This window comes from Oratosquilla oratoria, chromosome 11, assembly GCF_046742065.1.
Source record: "Oratosquilla oratoria isolate Oo_2021 chromosome 11, ASM4674206v1, whole genome shotgun sequence".
Taxonomy (NCBI): Eukaryota; Metazoa; Arthropoda; class Malacostraca; order Stomatopoda; family Squillidae; genus Oratosquilla; species Oratosquilla oratoria.
Genome location: NC_134787.1, coordinates 23,179,190 through 23,201,209, shown reverse-complemented (window position 1 = coordinate 23,201,209; position 22,020 = coordinate 23,179,190). Strand labels below are relative to the sequence as shown.

Below are 22,020 nucleotides of genomic sequence, written 5' to 3'. Positions count from 1 at the left end.
ACAAGAGTACTGTGATGCATCATTGTACATCAGTCATCTGATGTTGCACACAAGAATTTGCTTTTATTGACGAGGTTAAACTCTTCCATCCTCTCTTATCCTTTAATTCTGTATAAGACCAAGCTATCATCTTCAATTCAGTGGTATACATTGTGTGAACGAAGTTTGCTCTATCTTGATCAACCCATTCTATAACAGGGGGTTATTCACACTTTTATTCTAGGTGCTATCAAACACTATTCAAGATTTTAAGAAAAAACTTGATGCTGAAAGATACAAAGATGGGTCACCACAAGCATAGCTCCCTTCCCGTATAATACAACTAGGTAAATACAGCCTCAGGTCTCTCTTACAGGAAACCCACGAGTACCAGGTAACTGGCACCAAACTCTGGATTGTCCCACAAGTCCACCCCAATAAAGAGAGAAGCTGTCTGGGTAAGGCAATATAGGATGAGATGTTCAGTGTCATCTGTGTAGTGACTGTATCTGGAGCAATTTGCTTCTGTTGCCAGGCCTATTCTGTATATATATACTGTTTTAGAGCTGGCTTGTGGTTTGAATGTAGCCATGCTAGTTTAGGGGTTTTCTCTGCAAGGTTGACATCTGACATCTGAACCAACAAGAAATCAAGGTCATGGGCACTGGGTAAAAATAACCATGAATATATTCTCACATATGAATCTAACTGCATCCTTCAAGTGCTTTTACCTGAGCCATGTCTTCCATTATAGGACAAATTTATCTTGAACTTTCAAAATACTAAAACTGGAGTGAAAAATTAACACCTTCCCTTCAAAAGATCAGTAATCAAAAGGACTTTCTCTTTAGAAATATGTAACCTCTGTCAGTTATCCAACTATCTTATCTGATAACAAACCTCTTACATGACCACAGAATATATTCCCATGATAAATATTCTTATCTTCTCTTCAAAATCCTACCCAGTAGGAGTTAACAGCATTCATAATAAATAACAGCCAGTCCAAAAGGCAAAAATAATGATTGTTGTAGGTTCAAGTCACTTCCCCCCATGGATATGATATGATAACCACACTCTAATTTACCATTACTGTGTTGAATGCAACTGTTAGAATTCCATCTAAGATCTGTGCAACTGTTGCATTGATCAATGGCACATAAGGGCAGTGCTTTAATATTTTCAACATATAAAAAATTCTCTCTGTACTTCCTTCCACCAGCACCACATCCATACAAAAAACACACTCACAACATAAGCACTACAAGACAAATCACAAAACGCCATAATCCACCACACTCCTGACATCAGCACTAAAAAGAAATCCTTTCCACAACAAGCAAGAACTGCTTTAGCACATTAGCAACAGTTATAGTGGATTGGCAAATGAAGTTGTTTACTATATGCCCAAGGGAGGGGAGTCTGCTGGAGAACTGGAAGAGCACTTGTATAGTTCCACTCTACTAAGGAAAAGGAGACAAATGTAAATGTAGTACTTTAAGAGGGATCAGTTTATCGAGTGTAGTTGGAAAAGCACATGGGTGGGCAATAAATGAAAGGATTAGGAGAAGAATAGAGGGAGTAACTGGCGAGGAACAGTGTGGATCAAAATTTTTGTGGTAAGGTAGGTTTGCAAGAAATTCTAGGCAAAAGGTAAGGATGGTTTTTGGGGCTTTATGGTTATTCAGAAAGCTTATGCTTGGGTAGACAAGAAGGCACTGTGGGAGGTACTACAGATATATGGGATCGGAGGTAAGCTGTTAAGTAAGTCAAAACCTTTTACATAGAGCATATGTTAGGGTTGGGAATAGTGAGAGTGAGTGGTATGAGATGGTGGGGCTACACCAGGGTTGTGTTATGTCACAATGGCTGTTCATTGTGTACCTGGATTGTGGTGAGGTGGGTAAATGTGAGGATGATGGGCAGAGGACTGGAGATGGTTAGAGAGAGTGGAAGGAAGTGAGAGGTGAGCCACTTGTTTACTTATGACAATGTGCTTGTGGCTGAGTCAGAGGAGGCTCTGAGGCAGTTAGTGATAGAGTTTGGGAAGGTACTTGACAGGAGGAAGTTGAAAGTAAATGTGGGAAAAGCAAAGTGATAAGATGTATAAGGGTATGTTGGAGGTACATCTTAACCACTTCAGTATGACTCAAATTCTTGCGCACGGCATCAGCTGCCAAACACACAATGCATCACACTACTCGCATTATAAAATATAAAGTCACTTCTGTATTACTCGTTCTCTTTTACTCTGAGTAATAAAAAATACAGAAAACATGATCAAACCAGTTCAAAGAATCTAAGAGTAACTCATGTACAACTACAAAAAAATATACATAATTAAGATACAGACACCAACTCCTTGTGTACCTACTTGCACCTCATGACACCTATGTGGGTGTCATCATACTGAAGTGGTTAAAGGAAGTGGGTAGTTTGTATTCAGGATCACAGAAGAGACCTGAAAAAGAACAGCTTCCCACACAGAGTGATAGATATATGGAACAAATTGGATGAAAAAATAGTGTGTGTAAACACAATACAAGAATTCAAGAACAAACTTGATCTTGCGAGATATAAAAACGGGTCACCACAAGCATAGCTCCCCTTCCCGTATAATACAACTAGGTAAATACAACTAGGTAAATACATGTAGCAGAGAATAGAGAAGTATGAATGGAGGTAAACTATGGTGACAGAAGCAAGTAAATGTTTAAAGGGAATGAAAAGTGGCATGAGAAATAGATATATGGGGATTGATGCAAAGAAAAGCTTATATGAAGGGATGATTGTGTCTACAACACTGTGTATAATATATATATATATATATATATATATATATATATATATATATATATATATATATATATATATATATATATATATATATATATATATATATATAATACATAAGATGTATATAACTATAAAAACATGGTAGAATTGAAATAACTTACTTGCTCATAGTAGGTCATCTTTTCAGGTGTATCTTCTTGTAACTGTAAATATAGAAACCAGCTAGAGAAACTGGTAGCAACACAAATGTATACAATAATTTAGGCAAAAGCCTTTGGTAATAGAAATATTGCTTGTGTGATCACTATAGATTATTTACAAAAACAGAATATACATGACAATTGATGAAAAAGAATATTCTTACATTATACATGTACAAATTTCACAAAGCACACATGAATCACAAATATGCAGAGTCCACTAGGAAGAGGAAAAACACAGAGTCCAAGCACTTTCATGATATATTCACATTATGAAGGAATATATCACAAAAGCACAGGGACTACGTGTGTTTTTTCTCTTTCTAGTGGACTCTGCATATTTACATTATACGTACATGTTGTTTTGAGGGTGAAAGAATTAAGTGGAAAAGGTGGTAAGGAAATGTGTTGAACCAGGAACACTAATGTAATCTAAAGTTTTGACTTTACGACTTCTTCACAATAACAGACTAATACTGATCATTATAATATATACCCTCATAGCAGGTCATCTTGTCAGACATCTTAGAATGGAGCATGCTGTTTGGTCCACATTTTCACTGAGGACCAGCCTGCCTGCAACTAAGGACAGATTCGCAAACCCTTCTCTGTGGTTGGTGACCTCTCCTGTGACAATATATGCCAATTCCAATAACTTTCTAATTATCTTTCCAAGTTGTGCTGAGGGGGCAAGCATTTTTCCAACTAGGAAGGTGTCCTTCTGACTCTGTAATGCACCACTAAGGAGTTAGAGGTCCTGTAGTGACACAGGTTGCTTTTGTGCTCTCCTATCCTTTTTGGAAGCACCCTTGACATCTCACCATAATACACAGAAGAACATCCACCACACAGTATGCTATAAACAATGCTGTCCTTGTTGATATTTATTTCTTCTTTACCTCTCACTATGTCCTTAATTTTTTACCCAAAGGTATAAGCCACGTGCATGCCAATATTGGATAATAAAGAGGTCAGCATCTCAGCTCCACTCACATATGGTTCTATGAGGCAATCACAATCTACATTTTCTCTTCTTGCTCTTTTATAAATGTCTACAGCCTTTATCTTTAGTCTATTGAACAGGTCTTCATGGTACAATAACCTGCAGAAAGTACTGGTAACATAGGCAACCTCTTCTAAAGATTCTTCACTACAAATTCTAATGGCTCTCAAGTAGAAACCAATTACTACTCTGGACCTTGTCTGTGCACTGTGTTTCAACAAGTAGTGAATGAAATCTTCCTTGTTTTGTTGGCTTCCTGTATACAGAAAATCTAACCTCTTTTATCCCTTGGTGTATCACTGTGTTGAGGAATGACAACTTGTGATAGGACAGCACAAAAGTGACCTGTGGCACCACAGAACCTCCAACTCCCTAGAGGTGCATGCGCAGTCACAAGAACACTTTCTTAGCTGGGAAAGTGCTCACCTCCTCAGCACGAAACTTGAAAAGAAAATGAGGAAGTTTGTGGAAGTTGCACATATCATCACAGGAGAAGTCACCAACCACAGAGAAGGGTTTGCAAATCTGTCACTGGGTACAGCCAGGCTAATCCTCTGCGAAAGTGTGGACTAATCAGTGCACTCCATTCTAAAATGTCCAGCAAGATGATCTCTTATGAAGGTATATATTACAATGATCTGTATTAGCCTGTTACTCTGAAGACAAAGTTGAAATGTTAGATTACATTAGTGTTCCCTGTTAGATTACATTAGTGTTCAACCTGTGTATATATAATATATATATATGTATATATGTATATATATATGTATATGTATATATATATATATATATATATACAGACGCTCCTCAACTTACGTTTTAGTTAGGTTCCGAACGGCCGAACGTAACATGAAAATGAACGTAAGTTGTTACTGTACTATACATCCATAAATTCTATTACCGTATCTTATAAAACACCCCTAAATCATTAATTATAAACATAACATTGTAAAATAATAACATTAATTTCAAATAAATTAAATTCAAGCAACATAAATTGAGATGGTGGAGGAGAAGGAGGAGGGGGAGGAGGAGGAGGAGGAGGCAAGGCACGTTCAGTCTGTCGTTTGTGCCATGTAAACAATGGACGCAGCGTCATGCGTAAGTATCATTTGAACTACAGAGAGCGCGCTAAACTAAAAGATTCACAAAAAAAAAAAAAATACAATTTTTTTAGTCAGTTCAAACGTAAAATCGAAAAAACGTAAAACGAATTAATGTAAGCAGAGGAGCATCTGTATATATATATATATATATATATATATACCGTATTTTCCGGCGTATAGTGTGCGACTTTTTTCCGTTGGAAGGGCCTAAACATGGGGGGTGCGCATTATCCGGTGGTGCGCGTTATCTACGGCCTACGATAAAAATTCTGCGGCTGTGTGTGTAATTTTTTTTCACAACAACGTGACGATGTTGGCCGTCACAAAGTCGGGACGGCACACTTCTCTGTGACGTTCCGTGAGAACAAGAAGAACAGCCATGGTGATATGAAAGAATACGCCAGCATGGGGCATGTAAATATTTGGTATAGGTAGGTATCTATCGAATCTTATTTTTCATGTTTAAATAGGCCTAAACACCATGAAACATGATCAATATTCATGATATTTGCCCATGTTCACAGCATCCTAGTTTGAATTTTTATGTTGGCTTTGTTGCTTCACTTTAGGTATAGTACAAATTCCGTTGCGGCCGTTCATAAACTCGTGTCAAACACTTGACTACAACACCCTCTTTCGGGAGTTATATTAACTAAACGTCACCTCGATGAGAGACTGTCCTATTTCACCACTGTTATTGCAGGTTCAAAGCTAAAACGAAGCAGTCTGTAGTTTGTTTCAGTATTAAAAAAAAAATGGTAAAGACGAATTATTTCCTTAAGATATAAAATGAACATTTTCTGTAAAAATCCCGAAATTTTTCTGTATATTTTACTTTCAATAAACTTTTTTTAGATCATATTTCCTACAAACTATTTAAGCTACAAAGTAATAAGGGACCAAAGCACAACATGAGTCATATACCGGTACATGTAGTTCCGACTTTTTCTTAGTTGTGTCCTGATTGATGCCTAAACTGACACTTAATTTAGTGACAAATCAACAGATTTCCCAGCGGTGGCTCTAGCCAATGAAAAATACTTCTCCATGTAACCTCGTTCACATGATACTAAGTAATTAATCGCCGTTATTTCATTGGTTTATTTTTACTAACATTAATTATCGTAGTCTATGCAAATATTTGGGATCCGTAAAACAGCACTGGTACCAACATCATGAACGTTGGCCGTTTTAGCTCACCCGGAATATGCGAGATCAGGGCCGAGATTGACAGTTCTATTGCCAATCTAGCCTACACTAAACACCCTATTGCGAGAGTTTGTTAAACTAAACGTCACTTCAGTAAAGACACTTATGAACCGAAACATAGTTACTGCATGGCGATAAAAACTTGTACACGGTGATAAAAACTTGTAAGATGAATTATTCCCTCAGGATAGTAAATTAAAATATTTCTGTAAAAATCCGAAATTTTTCATATACATTTTGTATTCAATAAACTTTTCATGGCTCAAATTTCCCACAAAACAATGGACCAACGCAAGCAGGAGTCGCATACATGCAGTTCACGAGCTTTAGCCACCAGTGACTTTTCCTGGCATGCGCGTTATACGCCGGTGCACGCTATCTGTGTACTGAGATAACGTAGTGCATGGGTGCGCATTATAACCCGATGCGCATTTTAAGCCGGAAAATACGGTATATATATATATATATATATATATATATATATATATGCAAGCAATCACATCACCGTGATACAAAAATGCAAAATAACCACAGGAGAAGGGAAACTTGTAGACAGTAAGTACTTTTGTATATTACATCTTCAGACTAGATGTAATATAGGAAAGTACTTACTGTCTACAAGTTCCCCTTCTCCTGTGGTTATTTTGCATATTATATATATATATATATATATACACATATGCACAAGTTTCACAAAACACACATGAATACACAAATTATACTAAACACCACAGTGAAAGGAAATTAAAACTTTGAAGCAGAACACTTTCATGATATAATCACATTAAAACTTTGAAGCAGAACACTGAGAATATATATATATATACATCATATATATATATATATATATGTATATATATATATATATATATATATATATATATATATATATATATATATGCAAGCAATCACATCACCGTGATACAAAAATGCAAAATAACCACAGAAGAGAGGAAACTTGAAGACAGTAAGTACTTTCGTATATTACATCTTCAGACTAGATGTAATATAGGAAAGTACTTACTGTTTACAAATTCCCCTTCTCCTGTGGTTATTTTGCATATTATATATATATATATATATATATATATATATTATATATATATATATATATATATGCACAAGTTTCACAAAGCACACATGAATACACAAATTATGCTAAACACCACAATCAAAGGAAATTAAAACTTTGAAGCAGAACACTTTCATGATATAATCACATCAAAAATTATAATAGAATATATATATAAATAAAATATATATATATATATATATATATATACATATATATACATACATATATATATATATATATATATATATATATACATATATATATACACAAGTTTCACAAAGCACACATGAATACACAATTCAAACACCACAGTGAAAGGAAATTAAAATTTTGAAGCAGAACACTTTCATGATATAATCACATCAAAGATTATAATAGAATATATAAATAAATATATATATATATATATATATATATATATATATATATAGTTATAAGTAAAGGGCTGACTTTAATATATCATGCTACACAAGGTTGTCACTTCATTCTCACACAAGGCAAACTAAAAACTAGCAAGTATTTACCTAATTGTAGTATACAGGAAAGAAAAATGCTCATTAGGTCCCATCTCCTAATATCTAATTTTCTAACATGCCTAAAATTAAAATTCTTTTACAGTTACAACTTTATTGATATCCCTGATTAAATTACCATATTTAGATTTGAACTCATGTATTGTTTGAGCTGTGCTATATCACTTTCTATGCTATTCCACATGTTCATGTATCTATAGAGAAAAATTTCTTCATATCCTTTGGACATGTGGTCTCTTAATTTACTCCCATGACCTCTTAAAACCATCCTATCTTTAAACAGAATATTTCTTCTGTCAATTCAATCTATCCCCATTGATGACCTGAACACTAATCATATCACCACTTTCTCTTTCGAAGTTGGCAGACCCAGTACTTTTAATCTTTCCTCATATGGTTTATCTGCCAGTCTGCAGACCAGTCTGGTTGCTGCCCTTTGTATTCTCTCAATTTTGCTTATAACCTTCACTCTATGTGGGGACCATACTACTGATGCATATTCCAGTCTTGGATGTATCACAGTTTCAGTGAGTTTTTTCATCATCTCTTCATCCATATAATGGAATGCCACTTTAATCATCTACAGTAGTCCATATGTCTGTCATGTGACAGGTTGTCTTTTATCAAGACTCTCAAGTCTTTCTCCTCTTTTGTTTTTGCTAAGTACCTATCCAGCCATTTGTCTGGCTTCACTAGTAGTTTTGTATATATGGTTTTTGTAGGTGGCATCTTCATTGAGGTGAATTCCTAGGCACTTTACCACTGGACTCGAGGATGTAGTTATGCCTCCCCTAGTGTGGAGTGTGGTGGATCTTTTTAGGTTGGAATTGGGGCAACATCATAGCATTTCAAACTTCTCCTCATTGAACTGCATGTTGTTAATTTCAGCCCATTCTGAGACTTTGTCAAGGTTGTCCTGTAATTCCTGGATATCGGCCTCGTTGCCGATTCTATGGCTGAGGGTGGTGTCATCTGCAAAGGATGACAGAAATGAGCTGTCCACGGCTTGGCCTATGTCGTTCATTAGGACCAGGAAAAGTAGCGGTCCCAGCACCGATCCCTGCGGTACACCACTGAGAACTGCTGACTTCTCTGATTGGTGGCCATGAACAGCTACCACTTGTGTCCTTGTTCTGACAAAGTTATGGAGCCATATTCCAATATTTTCCTTAATTGCCACAGCCTTGAGTTTGTGTGAGAGGATGCCATGATCAACTCGGTCGAAGGCCTTAGCAAAATCAAGGCATACAACATCAATGTTTCCTCATCTTGCAAGCCCTAGGTACAACCATTCATAGTGGCTAAACAAGTTGGAATGACATGATCTCCCTTTACGAAAACCATGTTGAGATTTGCTTATTAGTTGGTATTTTTCTAGGTACCTGATGATGTTATTTCTCAATATCTTTTTAAAAATCTTTGTGATATTGGAGGTAAGTGCAACTGGTCTGTAGTTTTTGGCCAGGCTTCTTTCTCCTCCCTTGTAAATTGGAGATAATTTGGCTTCCTTCAGTCTACTAGGTATTATTCCTGTATTGAGGGACAGTCACCAAATTTTCTGAAGGGGGGATGCTAGAGCCTCTTCGCATTTTGTAAGAATGATGGCAGGCACATCATCTGGGACAGCAGCTGAGTTTACTCTAAGTTCACTAATTGCTCTCAGCATATCAGTCTTGGTGAAATGTATGTAAATAAGTTGTGGGTTTTGGTTGTTTTGTACATACATATACCAAAGGCTTTTTCCCATTTACAAGAGAGGTCCTCTCCCTTCCTTCCTCAACAGACATTCCCCTCTTCCCCAAAGCCCCTTTCACCCCATCCATCCACCTCATCCTAGGACGTCCCCTCATGTTCACTCCCTCCACATCTGCCTTCCATACCTCTTTTACTAGTCTTTCTTCACTCATTCTTTCCATGTGTCCAAACCATCCTAATATTCTTTCATCAACCCTATCTCCCAAATCCTTTTTCACCCCTGATCTCCTCCTCACCTCCTCATTTCTCACACTATCCAGCCTAGTAACCCCCACCATACTTCTCAGACACCTCATCTCAAACACATTCAAACTCCTTCTCTCTTCTTCTCTTATGAAGAGGACGGAAGACAGAGGTGAGTGGAGAATGGTTATATATGGATGATGTTGTGATTGCATGAGGAGGAATGGGCGGGGGGGGGGTAGTATGCGTGAGTAAATTTTGACGCAGCCCGAAGGGATTTCTCCCCGTCCTCTCCTTATATGCAAGGGGGGACGGAGAGGGGGGGTCGCCGATTAAATGAAGCGGCCTTGCTGTGGATGTGCTGTGTCTTGCGACACTGCTTCTGACCCAGGGCAGTGGGCAGGGATGACCCGTCATCCAGGAGGTGCTCAGATGAGAGGGAGGGTGGGAGGGGTGTGGAGTGTATTTAGGGATGAAATGGGTGGGAGTGTTTTTATGCCTTTCCCTTTTTGGCTACCTCCCTTGGAAGGGGGAAAAAGCCTTGGTATATGTATGTATGTACAAGAGAGGTACCCAAAAAGAAAAAGGCATAAAAACTATTCCCACCCTAATTACACTCCACTCCCCTCCACCCTCCCTCTTATCTTGGCACCTCCTGGATGATGGGTCATCCCTGCATCTTGTCCACTGCCCTGTTGTGTTGTATTGAGAAGAATTCTTGGGGACTGTTTACAACGGTCTCGCTAATTACCGACAAAACCCAAACAAGGACGGTTTTTGCTCAAATGCACAATTTTATATATATGGTTGCATTATTTGACATATTTTCTTTAAAATGTGTGACTTACATGTAATTTGATCAAAGAGAAGTCACGTTTCTAGCCTCTGCAAAATTACCAACCACAGCTACAAATACCGTCCGACTCACTAAATACCGACAAAACCCGGACAAGGAGGGTTTTTGCTCAGATGCACAATTTTTTATAAAAACTAGAATATGGTTGCATTATCTGATCTATTTTCTTTAAAATGTGTGATTTCCATGTAATTTGATCAAAGAGAAATTACATTCTTATCCTGTGCAAAATTACCGAACACAGCTACGATTCGTCCAGCCCGCCATATATGATCACTGGTGGTATGGATCAAACTACACTTTATTAAGTTTCTTACTATTGTGTTATTACTGTAATAGATTGCATATAGTTGAATTACTTGAACTATTTTCTTAAAAATGTGTGATTTTCATGTAATTTGACCAAAGAGAAATTATGTTTTTAGCTTCTGCAAAATTACCAACCACACCTACGAATACCGCAACAAATTAGCATATGGTTGCATTATTTGACCTATTTTCTTTAAAATGTGTGATTTTCATGTAATTTGACCAAAGAGAAGTTACATTTTTATCCTCTGCAAAATTACCGACCACAGCTATGAATACTGTCCAGCCCGCCATCACTGGTGGTATGGATCAAACTTCACTCTATTAAGAAATACTATTGTGTTATTGGTGTAATTGACTGCATCTAGTTGAATTATTTGAACTATTTTCTTTACAAGGTGTGATTTTCATGTAATTTAATCAAACAGAAGTTACGTTTTTATCCTCTGCAAAATTACCGACCACATCAGCCAAAACCTACGAGGTGGTCAACCCAACGTATATATAATACCTGTGTATTATTTAATAAAGTGTTGTACATAATATATTATGGTATTTTGATTCTTGCTAAATATCTCAGTGTAGTTTGATCCATACCACCAGTAGTGCTGGGCAAATACCGCTAATTTCAGTACCGGAATTAACGGTAAAAAACAATGCCATTACCGGTACTTTACCAGTAAAAGAATCGTGAGGCAGTGGTGATGTCCCAAGTTATGGTGTGAAGTCACAACTCAAGTTTTGTAACGTCGTCACTTTAAAAATCCTGCCTGCATCACGAACGGGCGAGGGAAGCACCAACCTACCCCACATGCCTACCGGTGCTATAGGCAAAATATGTAAAGGAAAAAAAAATATATGTGTGTGTGTATATATATATATATATATATATATTTATATATACAGACGCTCCTCTACTTACATTCATTCGATTTTACGTTTGAACTGACTGTAAAAAAAAATCATAAAACAAAAAAATATTTTTGAGTGAATTTTTTAGTTTAGTGCGCTCTCCGTAGTTCAAACGATACTTACGCATGATGCTGCGTCCATTGTTTACATGGCACAAACGACAGACTGAACGTGCCTTGCCTCCTCCTCCTCCTTCTCCTCCATCTCAATTTATGTTGCTTGAATCTAATTTATTTGAAATTAATGATATTATTTTACAATGTTATGTCTATTATTAATGATTTAGGGGTGTTTCATAAGATACGGTGATAGAATTTATGGATATATAGTACAGTAACAACTTACGTTCATTTTCACGTTACGTTCGGCCATTCGGAACCTAACTAAAACATAAGTTGAGGAGCGTCTGTATATACAGTATATACATACATACATATATATACCAAGGCTTTTTCCCCCTTACAAGGGAGGTAGCCAAAAAGGAAAAGGCATAAAATCACTCCCACCCATTCCATCCCTAAATACACTCCACACCCCTCCACCCTCCCTCTTATCTTAGCACCTCCTGGATGACGGGTCATCCCTGCACCTTGTCCACTGCCCTGGGTCAGAAGCAGTGCTGCAAGACACAGCACATCCACAGCAAAGCCGCTTCATTAAATCGGCGACCCCCCTCTCCATCCCCCCATGCATAAAGGAGAAGACGGGGAGAAATCCCTTCGGACTGCGTCAAAATTTGTTCACACATACTACCTCCCCCCCATCCCCTCACCCATTCCACCTCATGCATCACAACATCATCCATATACAACCATTCTCCATTCACCACTATCCTCTCCCGTCCTTCCTCAACAGACATTCCCCTCTTCCCCAAAGCCCCCTTCACCCCATCCATCCATCTCATCCTAGGACGTCCCTTCATGTTCACTCCCTCCACATCTGCCTTCCATACCTCTTTTACTAGTCTTTCTTCACTCATTCTTTCCATGTGTCCAAATCATCCTAATACTCTTTCATCAACCCTATCTCCCAACCCCCTTTCCACCCCTGTTCTCCTCCTCACCTCCTCATTTCTCACACTATCTAGCCTAGTAACCCCCATCATACTTCTCAGACACCTCATCTCAAACACATTCAAACTCCTTCTCTCTTCCTCTCTATGTTCCATGTTTCTGCCCCATACAGTGCTGTTGGCACAATCAATCCTTCATATAACCTCCTCTTAGCATCCATTCCCAAGTGTCTATTCCTCATTACACTTTTCAATCCACCAAGGCATTTACTCGCTTCTCTCAATCTATATTCTACCTCCACCTTCACTTCACCTTTTCCTGCCACATTTGCACCCAAGTATCTAAAACTATCCACTTCCTCCAGTTGCTCTCCCTTAATGCTCACTTCCAGTCTACTTCCACTTTCACCCCTTGAACATCTCATCACCTTACTTTTACCCACATTTATCTTTAGCTTTCTTCTATCACATACTCTCCCAAACTCTGTCACCAACTTCCTCAATCCCTCCTCCGATCCTGCCACAAGCGCAGTGTCATCTGCAAACAACAGCTGGCTCACCTCCCACTTTTCTCCATTTTCTTTAACCATCTCCAATCCCTGACCCACCACCCTTGCATTTACCTCTCTCCCAAACTCTGTCACCAACTTCCTCAATCCCTCCTCCGATCCTGCCACAAGCGCAGTGTCATCTGCAAACAACAGCTGGCTCACCTCCCACTTTTCTCCATTTTCTTTAACCATCTCCAATCCCTGACCCACTACCCTTGCATTTACCTCTCGCACCACCCCATCCATGTATAAGTTGAACAGCCAGGGCGACATAACGCATCCTTGATGAAGTCCCACCTTTACCTCAAACCACTCACTCTCTCCATTTCTAATCCTGACACAAGTTCTACTACTCTCATAAAAACTCTTGATAGCTCCCAGAAGCTTTCCTCCTATCCCATATATCCGCAAAACCTCCCACAGTGCCTTTCTGTCTACCCTGTCGTAAGCCTTTTCCAGGTCCATAAAGGCCCAAAAAAAATCCTTCCCCTTTCCTATAGCTTTCTCACATATCTGTCTTACCACAAAGATCTGATCTACACAACCACTACCCATTCTAAATCCACACTGTTCCTCACCAATTACTCCCTCTGTTCCTCTCCTAATCCTCTCAGTCAAGATCCTCCCATAAGCCTTCTCAACTACACTTAACAAGCTAATCCCTCTGAAACTACTACATTCACACTTGTCCCCTTTTCCCTTGTAAAGTGGAACTATACAGGCACTCCTCCAGTCCTCCGGCACTCTACCCTCTCTCCAGCAAACATTAAATAACCTCACCAGCCAGTCCACCATCACTGTACCTCCTTTTTTTAGACATTCTGCATGGCATCCATCCAGACCAGGTGCCTTACCTGCTTTCATCATCTTAACAACTGCCTTCATTTCATCCTTCCTTATTTCTCCTCCATTTTCCTCACCCATCACTCTCATTTTCTTAGCATTTCCCACTGCAGCTATTTTTCCCTCCCTATCCTCCCTCACATTTAGCAACTCCCTAAAATATTCTGCCCATCTTCCCCTCACTGCCTTCTCTTCCAATTATCATCTCTCCTTCTGCACCTTTTACCTTTACTTCTCTACTTGATTCGCCTCCTCTTCCTCTCTTAATTTCTTTCCAAAACATCTTTTTATTACAGGAGTCCCTCAAATAATGCGGGGGTTAGGTTCCTGAAATTACCGCGTATGACCAAATCCGCATATGCTGACTTTCCATATTAAATACCGAGAACCGTATGTATGTGTATGTGTACATGTGTGCGTGTGTGCGCGTGTATGTATGTGGTGTTTGTGGCGTATGTGTTTGTGCATACAGTATATACATGTATGTGTATGTGGCGTGTATGCATATGTGTATGTGGCGTATATACATATGTGTGTGTATGTGGCGTATATACATATGTGTGTGTATGTGGCATATACACGTGTGTGTGTGTGTGTATGTGGCGTATGTATATGTGTGTGTGTGTGGGGTATGTATGTGTGTGTGTGTGTGTGTGTGTGTGTGTGTGTGTGTGTGTGTGTGTGTGTGTGTGTGTGTGTGTGTGTGTGTGTATGCGTGCATGCATGTGTGTGTGTATGTGTGTATGCGTGCATGCATGTGTGTGTCTGTACAAGTAAGCATGTACGTGCATGTGTCTGTGTTCGTATTTGTGTGTACACGCACGCGCATTCACAACATACACTGGTTGTCTAACACGTGTCTACGTGTGCGTGTCTACACGTGTGTAAGCGTGTATATGTCTGTTTTTGATCTCCCAAACCACCACCGCCAGTAACAACAAGAACCTCATAAGAGAAATTAAGACACGACAAGCACAGTCATTATCAGACTTATTAGTTGTGTTCCAAATGAAAGAAACATTACACTTCAACAGGTTAGGGCGGTAAAATTTCATGATAGCACGGCGCAGGTGGTGGAAGCGACAAGCTAAAGCTTGTTGGCTACCCCCCTACTCCCCCTCTCCTCAGTACCTGGAGGTTGACATGTTGCCGCAGGCAGCCACCCACGGCTATCCCCTCGCCCCACAACATAATGACCGCGTTATATGAGGATCGACTGTATATGGTAAAATAGAAAGCAGTCGCCACAAATGTTTGCGATGTTGCTGCGTGTGTGCATATGCGTGCCCGACTCGGCGCGAATTTTAAAACGGTTCTCTACTTTTAAGATGGTTTTGAAATAAAATCCCCGTATGATTGAATCCGTGTTATTCGAATCCGCACTATTTGAGGGACTCCTGTACTTTCAAAATTTTCTGTCATACTCTTACCCCATTTCACATCTGCTCTCCTCTTTGCCTCCTTTACCTTTTGCTTTACTTCTCTTTTCTTTTCTTTGTACCTCTCATATGACTCCCTCGTCCTATTTTGTAACCAATCTGAGAAAGCTCGCTTCTTCTCTTCTACAACCTTCTTTGTTTCCTCATCCCACCATTCACTACCCTTCCTTCTATTTCCCCCTGTCCTTCTTGTTCCACACACCATCTTTGCAAACTTTGTGACTCCCTACTTGAACCATCCCCATTCCTCCTCCACACCTACCTCTACTCTATCCTTCACTCCCTCCCACTCCTCCTTCAGCTTCTTCTTGTACTCCCTCTCCTTTTCCTTTTCATTTAAAGAGTTCACTCTAAGCACCTCCCTACCTTTTGTCCCTTTCCTCTTTCTCCATCTATCCTCCACTCTCAACTTACCTTCCACCAAAAAATTATCTGATATTCCCCCACCCTCTCCCCTTAGCACATGTACATCCTTAACTCTTCCTATCATAATCCTATTTACCACTACATAGTCCATTAACACTCTATCTACCACCTTTCCCTCCACCACCCTCTCCCATGTGTACTTATGCTTGACTTTCTTCTGAAACACTGTATTTGCTATCATTAACTCTCTTTCTAGACACATTTCCACCATCAACTCTCCACTACAATTCTTTCCTGGAACTCCACATTTCCCAACCACTCCATCAATTGGATCATTTCCTACCCTAGCATTAAGGTCTCTCAGTACTATTACATTGATATTTCTCCCTAAATCCTCTATGCACTCATTTAAATCTTTCCAAAAAGCCTCCCTTTCTTCTACACTCTTCTCACTGCCAGGTCCATATGCACTTACAAAAACCCACACCTCCTTTCCCAGTTTCACCTTCATCCACATTATCCTTGAGGGAACCTCCTTCCACTCCACTACACGTTTACCAATCTCTTCACTTACTAGTATAGCCACCACTTCCCTCCCTCGCCCTCTCTTCACTCCTGATAACCTCCCACTTACACTCCCAAACTTACATTCGCCCTTCCCTTTCAGCTTAGTTTCACTCAAAGCCAACACATCCATCTTTCTTCTCACAAACATACTACCTATCTCTTCCCTTTTACTCTCACATGTACCACATCCATGCACATTAAAAGACCCAAACCTTAGGGTGCTGGTCGGAAAACTCCCAGACCCTCTTATGCCTTTGCTTTTTCTTTTAGGAATGTCCCCTGTGGGGCTACAAGGAGAAGGATGCCTAGTCCCAATCCCCGTCCCTTTCTTCTCGCCTCTTACGATCCAAGTGGAATTAATATATATATATATATATATATATATATATATATATATATATATATATACAGACGCTCCTCTACTTATGTTCATTTGTTTTACGTTTTTTCGATTTTACGTTTGAACTGACGGTAAAAAATAAAAATTGAAAAAAAAAAAATTGAGTGAATTTTTTAGTTTACCGCGCTCTCCGTAGTTCAAACGATACTTGCGCACGACGCTGCGTCCATTGTTTACATTGCGCAGACGACAAACTGAACATGCCTTGCCTCCTCCTCCTCCACCATCTCAATTTATGTTGCTTGAATTTAATCTATTTGAAATAAATGTTATTATTTTACAATGTTATGTGTTTAATTAATGATTTAGGGGTGTTTTATAAGATATGGTAATAAGATTTACCGATGTATAGTACAGTAACAACTTACGTTCATTTTCAACTTACGTTCAGCCGTTCGGAACGTAACTAAAACGTAAGTTGAGGAGCGTCTGTAAATATATATATATATATATATATATATGTATGTATAAATATATATATACATATATGTATATATATATATATATATATATACAGTAAACTTCCACTTATCCGAACTCCAAGGGGGATTAGAAATGTCCGATTAACCGAAATGTTCGGTTAATCCGACTTTGTATGTTTCATTTCCGTAGAGTTTTATCTGTAATGTCAGCTGCCATATTCGTACCTGTAAACTTTACACATGGAAATGCTTATAATAGTTCATAAACATATTCTATAGAGTATAAAGAGAAAATGTTTAAGGAGAGCTTGTGATACTGTATCGTCACCGAGAGGACTCACGAATGTATGTACCGCCAAACAGCCGATCAGGTGTAAACATGGAGTGTGCTGCCATCGTGTGAGCACTTGGTGAAGCTTGCGGGTGGCGGGGTGTTTGAATGTTCGGTTGAGATCCAAATACGTTCGGTTAAAGCGATGGCTACCGTATTGAGAAAATGTTCGGTTAATGCGATTATTCGGTTAAAACGCGTTCGGATAAGCGCGAGTTTACTGTTTAAATGTCTTTTCCGTTTGGCGACATGCAGAATTTTTCTATGAGACTTTCACAATTAATATAGTTTCGTATGCTGATTACAGAAATAACATTAATTTTTGGAGAAATTAAAGAAAGTGCAAAAAAAATGTAATTTTCGCAGGAAAATTAATTTTTCCCTGATACAAACCTGAGGTACTCCTACCAAGACCTTAACGGTACATACTCGCTTAATGGTAAAAGGTTACCGGTAAATTAGCGGGACACTGGTCCCATCAGGCTCAGTACCACAAAGCCGAGATGCGCTTACCAAGACCTTAGCAGTACATACTCGCTTAATGGTAAAAGTTTACCAGTAAATTAGTGGGACACTGGGCCCGTCAGTACCACCAAGCCGAGACACGCTTACCGAGACCTTAGCGGTACATATTCGCTGGTAAAAGTTTAACAGGACACTGGTCCCGTCTCTTAGTACCACCAAGCCGAGACGCGCTTACCGCTTTCTGTTATGGTATAGCTTATCGGTTAACGGAACCTTAACGGTACCAGAGTTTTTACCGGTAAAGTTTCGTTAAGGCTTTTACCGGTAACTTTACCGTTACTTGCCCACAACTAACCACCAGTGATCATAGATGGCAGGCTGGACGAATCGTAGCTGTGATTGGTAATTTTGCAGAGGATAAAAACGTAACTTCTCTTTGATCATATTACATGGAAATCACATTTTAAAGAAAATAGTTCAAATAATGTAACCACATACTAATTTTTTATATAAAATTGTGCATTTCGGCAAAAACCGTCCTTGTTTGGGTTTTTGGCATTGGTTGGCAATGAGTCGGACGGTATTCGTAGCTGTGGTCGGTAATTCTGCAGAGGATAAAACATAACTCCTCTCAGATCAAATTACATGGAAATCACACATTTTAAAGAAAATAGGTCAAATAATGCAACCATATGCTAATTTGTTACGGTATTCATAGCTGTGGTCGGTCATTTTGCAGAGGCTAAAACATAACGTCTCTTTGGTCAAATTACATGAAAATCACACATTTTAAAGAAAATAGTCGAAATAATTCAACTCTATACAATCTATTACACTAATAACACAATAGTAAGAAACTTAATTGAGTGTAGTTTGATCCATACCACCAGTGATTGAGGCAGGGTCTGCCAACTCCTTCAAGAACCATTTGGATTGCCACTGGAATGACTCAAAATTTAGGTTTGACCCATCAGCTACACTCCCTGAGCCAAAAGCTACAGTTTAAGTTTACACTGTGAGCGCAGTGAAGAGTCATCATCTCGAGTGGTCTGCGTAATATGCTTAAGTATGCTTGAGTAAGTGATCATAGATGGCGGGCTGGACGAATCGTAGCTGTGGTCAGTAATTTTGCCGAGGATAAAAACGTAACTTCTCTCTGATCATATTACATGGAAATCACACATTTTAAAGAAAATAGGTTAAATAATGCAACCATATGCTATTTCTTATATAAAATTGTGCATTTCAGCAAAAAACGTCCTTGTTCAGGACAGTATTCATAGCTGTGGTCGGTAACTTTGCAGAGGATAAAACGTAACTTCTCTTTGATCAAATTACATGGAAATCACTCATCCTAAAGAAAATAGGTCAAATAATGCAATCATATGCTAATTTTTTATATAAAATCGTGCATTTCAGCAAAAAACGTCCTTGTTCGGTTTGGTCAGCTATTAATGAGTCGAACAGTATCCATGGATGTGGTTGGTAATTTTCCAGAAGATAAAAACGTAACTTCTTTTATATCAAATTACATGAAAATCACACATTTTAAGGAAAACATGTCAAATGATGCAACCATATGCTATTTTTTTTATATAAAATCATGCATTTCAGCAAACACCGTCCTTGTTAGGGTTTGGTCGGCTATTAGTGAGTCGGACGGCATTCGTAGCTGTGGTTGGTAATTTTGCAGAGGATAAAAACATAACTTCTCTTTGATCAAATTACGTGGAAAGCACACATTTTAAAGAAAATAGGTCAAATAATTCAGCCATATGCTAATTTTTATATAAAATTGTGCATTTGAGCAAAAACCGTCCTTGTTCAGGTTTTGTCGGTATTTAGTGAGTCGGACAGTATGCAGAGGCTAGAAACATGACTTCTCTTTGATCAAATTACATGTAAATCACACATTTTAAAGAAAATATGTCAAATAATGCAACCATTTATATAGAATTGTGCATTTGAGCAAAAACTGTCCTTGTTTGGATTTTGTCGGTAATTAGTGAGACCTGTTTACAATACTTGGTAAAATTTTACTTTCGACCTTTGTTGGAATATAGCAATACAAAATTAAATAGTAATTTTGTAAATTAAAATGTATGAACGTAATATGCAATTTTGTGTGCGGAAATGAAAATAAAAAGTTGCTAAAACAGATTTCATAATTAACGAAGTCGTGTACTACGAATGGTACGCCATGTTTGTTATGGTAGATTCCGACGTCGGAGAAATGAAAGGACGATAAATTAAATTAAATTAAATTAAATTAAATTAAATTAAACTAACTTAACCTAACCTAACCTAACCGGTAAAATTTTACTTTCGACCATTGGAGGAATATAGCCATACAAAAGCTGAGAGAGTGATTGAAAAGCCCGCCAACGTCTCTCACGACGAGGACCAGCCGGATATCTAATTTGCAGGTAATGATTTATTAAACACAGGTTAGGTTAGGTTAGGTTAGGTTAGTTTAGTTTAGTTTAGTTTAGACAAATTTATCGTCCTTTCATTTCTCCGACGTCGGAATCTACCATAACAAAACATGGCGTACCATTCGTCGTACACGACTTCGTTACTTAGAAACCTGTTTTAGCAACTATTTTTATTTTCATTTCCGCACACAAAATTGCATATTACGTTCATACATTTTAATTTACAAAATTACTATTTAATTTTGTATTGCTATATTCCAACAAAGGTCGAAAGTAAAATTTTACCCAATACTTTCAGTTCTTTGTTGAGAAAACAAGTTTTACAACAAAAAGTATAGTGCATCATATAATCTTTATTTTACACTGGTCCAAAACATGCCTTTTGGATTTAACCCTCTGAATGACATCAAATCTGCAATCTTTGTCATGGCTCCCAAAAGAGATGAGAGAGAAAACTAAATGCTTGGTGGACAGCTTCAAACATGCACTGGACAGGTTCCTGTGGAAGGTGCCAGACGAGCCTCCAGTGCCAGGCTACACCGCCATCAGTAGGTTCTCTCCAAACTCACTACCAGATCAACTGACCCTTGTGAGGAGGGACAACAGGACTGGTAGCAGCGGTAGTCCACTACGGCTGTGAGGATCGACCTCGGAACTTCACTAAGTAAGTAGCTTGCAAGACATTCTGCTGCTTGTGAGGGGTTTCTCTTCTGCTTTTCAGAGTTGATTTTACTCTAACATAATTTTTCTGTTATCTTCTTCACCTGTTTCTTCCCGTCTTTATTAACTCAATATATACAATTGGACATGGGCAGATGCCATCCCCTAGCTATTGCAAACTAATGTCCACTGCCTATGTGCCTATTTAATGTATTCACATCAACCCTCAACTCTTCTACTAGTTATGACGCATGCACTGTTAAAAGATTTGTAGTTCTTACTCTCTTGTCTGTGGCGGACATTCTGAAATAAATTCACGTCCCCTCTACTCAACCTTCTACCTCGTAGATAGGTGATAACACGAAGCTTCTGTATTCATATACCAATTTCGAAGCTTTCCGAATGATACCTTCAACACAAACACGCAATTTTTTTGTCGAGATGTTGAGAAGCACCTAATCACGTTTCCGATTCCCTTCTTACATTCTTTATATTATTCCTATTCCAGACTTTAGCTCATGATATAGAAAACTAAGAAACTACAGAAACAGTCCAATCATTTTATTTAAATATATTTTCTACATATTACTTACCAAGTTGCAGCCATATTTTA

The 22,020-nt window shown here is 38.5% G+C and overlaps 1 protein-coding gene across 8 annotated transcripts in view; it reads right to left on the bottom strand.

The window, feature by feature from the left end:
- Positions 1–21,881, bottom strand: part of Aldh-III (Aldehyde dehydrogenase type III) — a 61,948-nt gene extending 40,067 nt beyond the window's left edge. For 3 of the 8 annotated variants that reach the window (XR_012966856.1, XR_012966855.1, XM_076192461.1), the window contains exons 1-2: positions 21,689–21,856; positions 2,937–2,978 (exon numbers count right to left, since the gene is read on the bottom strand). Coding sequence is in view for 1 of the 8 variants with exons in the window: in XM_076192461.1 (XP_076048576.1) it covers positions 2,937–2,978; positions 21,689–21,709 (63 nt within the window). In the remaining 7 variants the exon portion in view is untranslated. The other 5 variants (XR_012966859.1, XR_012966858.1, XR_012966861.1 and 2 more) reach the window with 5 other exon arrangements.
- Positions 21,882–22,020: the final 139 nt, after the last annotated feature.